This window comes from Austrofundulus limnaeus, unplaced genomic scaffold (assembly GCF_001266775.1).
Source record: "Austrofundulus limnaeus strain Quisiro unplaced genomic scaffold, Austrofundulus_limnaeus-1.0 Scaffold617, whole genome shotgun sequence".
In the NCBI taxonomy this organism is placed as follows: Eukaryota; Metazoa; Chordata; class Actinopteri; order Cyprinodontiformes; family Rivulidae; genus Austrofundulus; species Austrofundulus limnaeus.
Window position 1 is genome coordinate 82841 of NW_013953019.1, and position 10964 is coordinate 93804.

Sequence of the window (10964 nt, forward strand, 5' to 3'; positions counted from 1 at the left end):
GGTTTTCAGTACCTTGTGGACTGGACTGGTTATGGTCCTGAAGAGCGATCATTGACGACCATCCTGCTTATACAGTGGACCGTATCTTGGATGTAAGACAACGAGGTAGAGGTCTTCAGTACCTTGTGGACTGGACTGGTTTTATGGTCCTGAAGAGCGATCATGGATTCCTCGCTCTTTCATTTTGGACTCCTCCATCATAACCGATTTTTACAGGGCTCATTCTGACAAGACGCCCAAATCGTCTGGAGGCGATTCTTAGGAGGAGGGTAATGTTATGATTGGCTATTTGGTGATCTTCGCTGATACATCTTAACATTCTGGTAGTATCCAAGCCACACTCAGCTTCTAAGTTTAGAAGATTTTACTTACCTTCATGTCCTGTTACCTAAGGTGGATTTACCTCGCTGACGGTTCCTCTCCTTGTGCCTGCAAAGAGACCTCCAATCAGGCTTGACAATCATTACCTCCTGCCAAAGCCAAATGCCTCGAACACCTCTTCATGTTTATGCCATGCTGCCTAAAAGGAACTCACCCGTGTTTTTGGATTCCTCCTCCGTTCTGTGCTGCTCGCCTCCAGAAGACCTGTAAGACAAGAAACACCTTAATTAACATTCAACCATCTCTGAAAAGAAAAACTGAACCTTTCAAAGTACTCACCTCATCTCCTCATTCCCTTACAGCTGATGACCTGCTACCCTGCACCTGTAAATAAAAAGCACTTACCTTTTTAATTTCTGTCTCCTGGTCTGGTTTTTAGTTCTGCTGACTGTTGAACAATTTTGTAAATCATATCACAGTGTCTAAGAAAGTGTTCAAAAATTGGATGCCAAAATAACTGCGCAGAAAACCAAGTTAGTTCCTATTTAAAAAGGTTTATTCTTCAGCTCTGAAACTCCATCTCACCCAGCACCAGTATGTGTATGGCCCTGAGTCTTATCAGCAAACAAAACAATAGCGTCTCTCTACTCCCACTGCTGGTTATGGTAATGTCTCTCGTAGAGCCTGTGTGTGGCCCTTGGCAATTCTCTCCCATTCATCATAACACAGTGCCTTTTAATAGTGTCCAGAACTGTCACACCTCCAATGTCTAAGAAGGGAACATGACCTCACTTATCAGTTGACACAGGAAGTCCTGAAAGTTCAGATGTACAAACATTACATGTCTGATTGTGCTGTATCTAAGCAAGGCATGCAACTACATAATCCCTCAAGAATTGGTTGTTCTCACAATAAACTTAATCACAACATGGAAACAAGTTGACTGTACATTGGTTATAGAAATATTCCATCTCAAGCATAAATATGTCAAATGCATTTCAATGGAGATGATTACAATTTTCTTCATGTTTATCATTTGAATGAACTATCCGAAGTATAATATTCAGTTGTTTTGATTCACCTTTTGAGCAATAGCTACAAAAATCTTGATTTTGAGCAAAAATGCCTTAAATGTTTGACATTTTCCATGTTTGTTAGCAAAGATATTTTTCTTTCCAGCTGTGAATGTTTAATATCCAAATACTATTTGAGGTTACCTCTTCAAAAGTACATCAAAAATTCCTCATTAGAATAATTTAAAATGGGATTCACACCAAATATTAATGTATTATTGTGATTAACAAGACAAATCAAGGCATATCTGTTGAACTGCTTATAATATCAGGATGATCCAGGTGTCAAAATGTAGCTTAAAAAGCTAAAAATTCAAAACTGAACGACTATCTTGTTTTTGCTTTCAGTTTGTGGCTAAGCTAACAGGACTGGAGCTGCAGGCCTACGCCAAAGCTGGCGCTGTAGCCGACGAAGTCCTCTCTTCCATCAGAACTGTTGCTGCTTTTGGTGGAGAGAAGAAAGAAGTTGATAGGTATGAAACAAAAACAGCTGAAGAGATGCTTTAAACATAAACTGAAACAAAATTTTGTCCTTTTTTTGAAGGTATGACAGGAACCTAATCTCGGCTCAGCAATGGGGTATCAAAAAGGGTCTGATAATGGGTTTCTTCACGGGGTTCCTGTGGCTGACCATCTTCCTTTGCTATGCTCTAGCCTTCTGGTATGGCTCCACTCTAGTTATAGACACCAAGGAGTACACACCTGGAACACTGCTGCAGGTACCACCTCCAGTTCAAAGACCGTTTCTTCATATTTTACACACAAAACACCATTTGTGACATGTCAACCTATCTGGTTTTATTTCAGGTGTTTCTCGGAGTTCTGGTAGCAGCCATGAATCTGGGTCAGGCCTCTCCATGTCTGGAGGCTTTTGCAGCCGGCCGTGGAGCTGCTACTATCATATTTGAGACCATTGACAGGGTGAGGGGGCGGTGTAGATTGTATTTATTTTCGACTGGAAATTGTTGTCTATTGATAATGATCACTTTCTGAATGCCTCCCTGCCAGGAGCCGGAGATCGACTGTTTATCAGAGGCTGGATATAAACTTGATAGAGTCAAAGGAGACATTGAATTCCACAACGTGACCTTCTTCTATCCATCCAGACCCGAAGTTAAAGTACTTTATTTTACTTTATTTATACTTGATTTTATACGTGGCTGTAGTGCTGGGCAGTATACCATTTTGTACCGAATACCGGTTGTTATTTTTATGATATGAATTTTCGGAATATCAGACATACCGGTTTAAATAGCTGAACATGTGCGGAACGTTTCGTCGTGGCCGCCAGTGAACTGTTTCCCGGGGGATATTTTTCCTCGCAGCACCGCTATGTGTGTTAGCATGCTAATGTTTGGAGCAGCTTGCTGCAGCAGTGGGTGGTGATTCCGCTGCTTATATTGACTGACGTTTAAAAAAACATCCCGTTTTTCACCGTTGCTGAATGTAGTAAACACCTCTTCGCTGATGTGCATGGTTAGATTTAACGCGCGGTTAGTTAATATGGAGACGTTATGATGATGGAGACTTAACGTGGTTCTATTGTGAAAAGTCCGGAGGAAGTAGTTTGTAGTGGAATTGGAATTGACTGGTGTGCAAGGTGAGTCTTGCTGATAAGCTTTATTAAATAACATAAAACAATAAACCCGATCATAATCTTTTCTTAACCCTCCTCCTTCACAACTGGACCAAAATGCGTGAATACTGTCTCCAACCACCAGTMAGAGAAAAGACATACAGAGGAGGGAAACAATGACACAGACAGAGGTACAGTAAAAGAAAAAAGTCAATAAGCAGTTTTTGTACATTTTATTATCAGCTGAGTTGTGATGAAAAGAAAAATACCGTCAAATACCGTCGAACCGGTGTAAATGTTGAAAATACCTTGATATAAAATTTTGGTCATACCGCCCAGCTCTACGTGGCTGAATGTGTGCAAACATTCAAGAATTTTCAATCTTTCTGCACCAATCTTAAGTAAACCAATAACAAACGAATAAAAAAAAACTAACTTTGATTTTTTTTACAGGATGAGTCAAAAACCTCAGGACACCCTTTTATTCAGAAACTAAACATAAAAAATAAATATCTGAGTACAAACAGAAAGCAAAAGGTCTATTTTTAAGGCTATGTCTGGGACATGGACACCTTATTGGATTATACATGGCAACCCCATCCGATGTTTAATTGCACGATGACCGTCAGAAATCTGTATATTTAGTAAAAATCCACAGTCCTGCCACAGAATACATGAGGGGGAATAATGGCATTTGAAGCAATGGATGGCAGTGCAGGGTGGTGATGGGGTGGGGCTGGCAGCGTTTGCAGGGAGCAGGTACAGTCTAGTGAAAGGAGGAGGGGGCAAACAGCTTTTTTGGAAAAGATTTTCTCTATACAACTGTATTCATAAAAATTGTGGAAAATTTGTGTAATGTTTGTTGGATCATAGGCAAGTTTTTCCAATGATAAGGTGGTCATATCACATATCACAGAAGACCAGGATTGTCTCAGAAATGGATTGCTGAAATCACATTTGTAGTATTTCTTGTGTTCCAAATGTTATCAAAACAGAGAGTTGCAACAAAAACTGGGACTATTGCCTGTTATTTGACATGAACAGTGTGCTTTGATCCAGTATGTCGGCTTTTAAAATGGTGGCAATGCTCCAGACATAGCCTATTACTTCCTGTTTGTATTCATATATTTCATTTTCTCTTTTGTTTCTGAAATAGAAGTGTGTCCTGAGCCTTTTGTCACACCCTGTACTCATTTGAGACGTTCAAGTTTTTTTTAGAGCTTCATTTTCTTTGGCCTCTTCATTTTGTGACGTCAGAGATTTGAGTCCGTTCCTCTGTACTGAACTGTCCAGACCACTTTAGTTGTTTGAAACATCAGATTTGAAGAGCAATGTCCTGACAGTTCAACATCTGCTGGCATGTTTCACAAATAATTAGTTTTTTTTTTTTTGGCCCTTATTAAGCAAAAATGTGACACTACTGTCAAGGCTCCTAAATCCCAGATACCAACAATCAATTTGGGGTTTTCTTGTGAATTCCACATTTCTCTTTTTGGAGAAATATTGGATGCAAATAGGCATATAGAGATGCACAGAATTTATTATTTTTACTCATTTGGTTTTTGTTGTAATAACCCTAACTGATGGATTTTAGGTTAATTGAGATTAAAAGCAGGAGGCAGAAATATTAACGAACAAGAGAAACACATTTAACAGTGTTTAGATCTCACTGTGTCATATCCTCTGCCCTCAGATTCTTGATAAACTGAGCGTCACAGTGAAGTCAGGTGAGACCACGGCCTTCGTGGGTCCGAGCGGAGCAGGGAAGAGTACCGCCATTCAGCTCATCCAGCGCTTCTACGATCCCAAAGAGGGCATGGTGGGCGTTAGTCTGTTTCTTCTTCCTCTGACTGAAGAACATTACCTCCTCCCTCCTTCTCAGCTCTCAAAAATAACCACCCCTTGAGGGTGATAGAAGTGCACGATAATCTGTTTCATTATTCAGCTAATGGGTCCTAACAGCCTCATTTTTCACTTTTACTGGAATTACAGACCCTTTCAAATTCTCTCCTTTTCTTCCGCTCAGAAAAGACACTGCTCCTTATTGCTCCCTGAAGGTTATCTATTAGCCTAACAACCTATTTATTTGATCATAGCATCACCCTGCTTTCTTTGATTTCCACCTCAGGTGACGCTGGATGGTCATGACATCAGAGGCCTGAACATCCAATGGCTGCGCTCTCTGATTGGCATCGTGGAGCAGGAACCAGTGCTGTTTGCTACCACCATTGCTGAGAACATCCGTTATGGTCGACCTGGCATCTCCATGGACGACATCGTGACAGCCACGAAGGAGGCCAATGCTTACAACTTCATTATGGACCTCCCACAGGTACAGAGGTGCATATATTAAAAAATATAGACACAGACAAATCCTCATTATTTTATATTTGACAGAAATTCGAGACAATGGTGGGGGAGGGTGGAGGTCAGATGAGCGGAGGGCAGAAGCAGCGGATTGCCATCGCTCGTGCATTGGTCAGGAGCCCTCGGATCTTACTGCTAGACATGGCAACCTCTGCCCTTGACAACGAGAGTGAAGCTATAGTTCAAGAAGCTTTGGATAAAGTATTTCTTCATCTGATAAAACCAACCATAGAAACAGATGATGCAGCAAAAATAATTATCTTATTTAGTATTTTTGGTTCTTTCCAGGTACGCATGGGTCGCACCACCATCTCTATCGCTCACCGTCTTTCCACCATAAAGAACGCAGATGTAATTGTTGGCTTTGAGCATGGCCGAGCCATAGAGAGGGGCAAACACCATGAACTGCTGGAGAGGAAGGGCATTTATTTCACTCTGGTCACTCTGCAGAGCCAAGGAGACAAGGCTCTGAATGAGAAGGCCCGGCAAAGTGAGTGAACATGGATCATTTCGCCAAACTTTCTAAACAACCACCCATTTGAGTGGATTCTCTTCTTACTGGAACCTGGCCTCAGCTAATGTATTACATCCTTTCCTACGTTGCCCATTTCTGGCCAACACAAGACACTAAACGCTCTGAAACTTGGCCCAGAAACCACAAAGAATGTCCATTGATGGTCCAGATGTGGTTTACCAGAAGTTTTCCATGCCTTGGCCTGCACCACATAAACCAAACCACAACTGGGCCATTTCTGGAATGCCATCTTAAAAGCAGTACCATCGTGTCTGCCATGTGGCTTATATAGACCTTGAAGGTTGCATACCAGCCAACATTTGCAGATGGTGATGAGAGACACCCATACGTATTAGCCAGCACCAGAGGGATGATGTAATCCTGGGAGGGTCCAGATGCATAACCTCTCAGAAAATTAAAAAAAAATCTAGTCCAAACTATGCATTTTTCAGCCATTTGAAGTGCATTCTTTAATACTTATAAAAACATAAAAGTGCTATATGATACATATACAGTATTTATTGTAAGGTAGAACAGTGATCTACAACTAGTCCTTGAGGAGAACTTCATCTGAGATCATATTTGCAAATTGTTCTACCTTTATATTGTTGTTTTATTGTTTTTTTACACACTGAACACCATGAGTTTGTAACAAAAAAGGATTAGCCTGAGAAATCCACTGACAGTAAAACTACACATCCTACTTGGCCTACACTGTTTGCTCCTTTTCTTATAGTATTTACACATTTCTGTGCTGGAGCAGTGAAACTGCTGGTTGTGGACAAAAATAAAACAAAAAAGGTCTGATCTAAAATCTTGTCAAATGCGCGACTGTCCCGTCCAAATCGGGATGTTTGGCAGGTATGAGGGCCCTCAGCAGATTGGTGCTTTTAGTTAAGCACTTTTGACAGATGGTTGATTTGGTTCAAATCTTACAAACTTAGAAGCCAAGCTAGCATTGAAATGGTTGGTGTGTTTTCTAAGTTAAATGGACCTTACGGTCTCCGTTGGTTCTCTTGTTTTAGTGGCTGAACATAAAGAAGAGGAACCAGAAAAGCTAAACCTTTCCAGAGCTGGCAGCTATCGGGCCAGTTTGAGGTACTTCTACATTCTCAACCACCTTCTCATCTTCATCACTTCCTTGTTCGTTTACTTGGTTCTTTGTTTACTCAGATCTGACTACATCTAAATAAAACTTTTTGTTACTGAAATCACCTCATGTTCAAGCAGCCACTGTTGTCATATTTTACATAAATATTTTCTTATCTTTGGGCATTTGGAGCATTTAGCATTTATAACTGAACATAAACCATTTGTTTTGTGCAGAGCCTCAATCCGTCAGCGGTCCCACTCTCAGATGTCCAATCTAGTTCCAGAGTCCTCAGTTTCCATCGCTGGAGATCTCAGCCCCAGGGCCTTCTCAGTGTCTCCACAGGAGAAATATCAAGTGTGTGGAGAGGTTTTTCTACCTGATTTTAAGATAAAATAACTGAAGCTGTGGCCAGATTTTACATTCATACTTTAGAGATTTTTTAAAAACAGGAGTTGAGTTAAAAAGTTAGAATTTATTTAGGAGTTTCTCTAATCCCCACTTGGTCAAACCTATCCAGAAAAGCTCAAACAACAACAGAAACCCTAATATTTTATTAAATGTCTCGTAACAAGTTGCACTTGGACCTCAGACTGCTGTTTAACCACTTGTCTCAGCAGAATTTGTAGACTTCTTTTAGACTGTTTTTTTCCCTCAGACCCAGCTTTTAAGCATAGGTCACAAATGATCAAAAGAGCTGAGGGRCAGGTTTTTGGGAAGGCCGTTCCAGAAGCCTGACTGATCCAATCAGAACCCAGTTCTGATGTGTTTGGAATCATTGTCCTGCTGGACCAAGATTCAGTCATTTAGCTGCCTATCTGAAGTAAAGTTAAAGAACTGGAAGTACTCTGCCCACTTTGTACAGACCACCACCATGCTTGACAATTGGCTCACCTTTACAAATCAGAACATATTATGTGTGACTGTGGACAAACAGCACTAACCATTTGTCCATCAAGTTGTGTTCTGGCCCACACAATGCAATAAACACTAACACTTGGCCCAGATACCACAAGGCATAATGGCCCTTTGGTGGCCCAAATGTAGTTTATTGGTGGTCCATGCATGGGCCGGCACCACATAAACCAAAACAAAATTGGACCTTTTGTGGTATTGACAGATTTGGGCCACATAAAACAAACTAAAATGAAATGAAAAATTAATTCTGCTTTTAGCTGAGTAGTGGAACCATTTATACAATCAGTCACTTTACAGTTACCATCCATATTCTGGACCATGGCTGCGTTGGTTTTGGGGACTAGATTCTTTGGGCTCATTTTTCAGATATTCACACAAGTGCATTCAACACTCACGGCTTCAGGTACATGGCCCCTAAACTCACTTACTCCTCTGGCTAATAAATGTGCTCTATGCAGAGGGTTTTTTATAAACACCATCATGTGTCACATTGTTAATATAATATGATGTTTTGCTTTGTTTTTTCCTCATCTTCCCTTAAGTGGTTTTAAGTTTTTTCTTTTAAGGTTGCGCCTTCTCATGATGTCTTCATGAAGCTAATCCTTGCTCTGTGCAGGGGTCTGTGGCTGCATGACCCAGAGCACCTGTTCTCCCATGTTTGTTATGTTCTGTCTTCTTCTGAACGGGTGTTCTGAACTGTAATTTCATTGTGCTCTGTACAATGACAATAAATCTCTATCTAATCTAATCTCATCTAAAAAAAACTACTATGGTGTTAGCAGACAGAAAAAGCATTGTAGACCCTTCAGCACCATTTACTGAAAGATTTTTGTGACTGATTGTATTTATAACAGTTCCATGCTGGAAAAAAATAGGTTCTAATCGTTCATAAAAAGCCCAAATCAATGTGACACTGATGCTGTAATGAGTGACTGCAGCTTTGTTTGACCCATCCTTTGAATGATAACAGATAATTATTTCACTGTTGGTTCCCGTCTATGTGTATCTGAACACGCAGAAACAAGAAGAGGAGGATGAACTAGTGGAACCAGCTCCCGTTGCCAGAATCCTCAAGTACAACATACCAGAGTGGCCCTACATGCTTGTTGGTTCTTTTGGGGCAGCAGTTAACGGAGGAGTCAACCCAGTTTATGCTCTGCTGTTCAGTCAGATTCTGGCGGTGAGGCTTTCAGAATCTAAAATGACCTTAAAACTAAAAACGTCATACTGATGCTTTAAACTAACAGTAAAACAGTTATATTTCTTTAAATGTTGCTTATTAAATGTTTATGTACACATTTGTAGACTTTTGCCATCACAGATCCTTTGACTCAGAGGACAGAGATCAATGGAATCTGCCTGTTCTTCGCCATGGTCGGCATCGTCTCTTTGTTCACCCAGATGATTCAGGTAGAGTGAAAAACTGACCTCTTCAGAGTGAGGTCACAGGAGACGTCCTTCTGTTGGTTTATTTCAATGAGGAAAAAAACATACATTTTCTCATTTCTTATAAAAACTATTTAGTCAGTCAGGATGGACACTATTTGTCCCAGATCCTGAATATATTCAGTCATATTCAGTAAGAGATATTTTATATTAGTTTTTTGTTGTGCTGTTTTTTTTTTAAATATTTTTTTGGACAGGGTTATGCTTTTTCCAAATCTGGTGAGCTGCTAACTCGCAGGTTACGTCGGATTGGGTTTCAAGCCATGCTGGGTCAGGAGATCGGCTGGTTTGATGACCATAGGAACAGCCCTGGGGCTCTGACCACACGCCTGGCCACGGACGCCTCACAGGTTCAAGGCGTAAGTTCAAGATTTGAAACCTAAAATTACATTTAATGTCTACATCTCTTGAATCACTCCACATGTTTTAATAAACTTCGTGTTGGGTTTCTTCAAAGGCTACAGGATCTCAGATTGGCATGATCGTCAACTCTCTGACCAACATCGGCGTGGCGGTCATCATGTCCTTCTACTTCAGCTGGAAGTTGACGCTGCTCATCCTCTGCTTCCTGCCCTTCATCGCTCTGTCAGGAGGCTTTCAGGCCAAGATGCTCACAGGCTTCGCCAAGCAGGACAAACAGGCCATGGAGGCTGCTGGACAGGTCATACAACCTGTCTTTGCTTGTTTCAAACTAAGTGACATTATTCAGATTTTCTGTGACAAGATTCTGTAGAAGCTGCATCATAATAATCCATCCGTCCATCCGTCCATCCGTTTCCATCAGCTCCTCTGGGGGAATCCCAAGGCGTTCCCAGGCTAGCAGAGAAACATAGTCCCTCCAGCGTGTCCTGGGTCCTCCTCTGGGTCTCCTCCCAGAGGGACGTGCTGGGAACACCACCAGGGAGGCGTCCAGGAGGCATCCTAACCAGATGCCCGAGCCACGATAATCCGTTTGCCTTAATTTTTTTTTATTCTTGTAAAAGTTGTTGTTTGTGACACATGAAAACATCTACCTGTAGGTACTTAAAAACCTTAAGATATTTATTACACTTTTCACTTATGCACATCACCATTTTATTATAGACGCAATGCGTTCTGGGGATGATGACGATGATGGTTTGCATCTGAGACCAAAACACACAGAGTTAAGACCAGGGGCGAACTGGGGAGGAAAATGGCCTGGTAGTTCCTGACAAACTGGCCTWCTTTCAACTGCTGGGTTAAAATGACTTAGACTTGAACATGAGTTTGTTCAAAATAATTACATTTACAAAACAAGCTAAGATGCATGTTTTTGGTCTGTGAGAGGAAACTGGAGAAAACCCACATGCATGTGCACAGGGAGAACATGTAAACACCGCCCAGAAAGGTCTCAGGCTGAGATTTGATCCAGCAACCTTCTTGCTGACAGACAACAGCTCTACCAACTGAGCCACTGTGCTGTCAARTTTTAAATTTATAATGCTGAAGAATCTCAGTCATCCAGGACATGATCAATTCAAAAAGGTAAACTTCTATTCTGAGTTTTAACCTTTAGAGACCTTTATAATTTTAAATTGACAAAGCCTCCCTGATTAAACAGAAGTCCAGTTGTATTGTTTTTTTTTCTTTTAGGTAATCCACACACACACACACACACACACACACACACACACACAC

The 10964-nt window shown here is 41.0% G+C and overlaps 1 protein-coding gene across 2 annotated transcripts in view; it reads left to right on the forward strand.

The window, feature by feature from the left end:
* abcb11b (ATP-binding cassette, sub-family B (MDR/TAP), member 11b) overlaps positions 1-10964 on the forward strand; it is a 33137-nt gene that overhangs the window by 12593 nt on the left and 9580 nt on the right. For both annotated transcript variants that reach the window (XM_014027111.1, XM_014027110.1), the window contains 14 exons: positions 1743-1867; positions 1939-2113; positions 2202-2315; positions 2403-2513; positions 4664-4789; positions 5099-5302; positions 5368-5538; positions 5626-5827; positions 6877-6949; positions 7178-7298; positions 8878-9039; positions 9165-9269; positions 9503-9664; positions 9763-9966. In XM_014027111.1, coding sequence (XP_013882565.1) covers positions 1743-1867; positions 1939-2113; positions 2202-2315; positions 2403-2513; positions 4664-4789; positions 5099-5302; positions 5368-5538; positions 5626-5827; positions 6877-6949; positions 7178-7298; positions 8878-9039; positions 9165-9269; positions 9503-9664; positions 9763-9966 — 2055 coding nt within the window. The remainder of the gene's footprint in view (positions 1-1742; positions 1868-1938; positions 2114-2201; positions 2316-2402; positions 2514-4663; positions 4790-5098; positions 5303-5367; positions 5539-5625; positions 5828-6876; positions 6950-7177; positions 7299-8877; positions 9040-9164; positions 9270-9502; positions 9665-9762; positions 9967-10964) is intronic.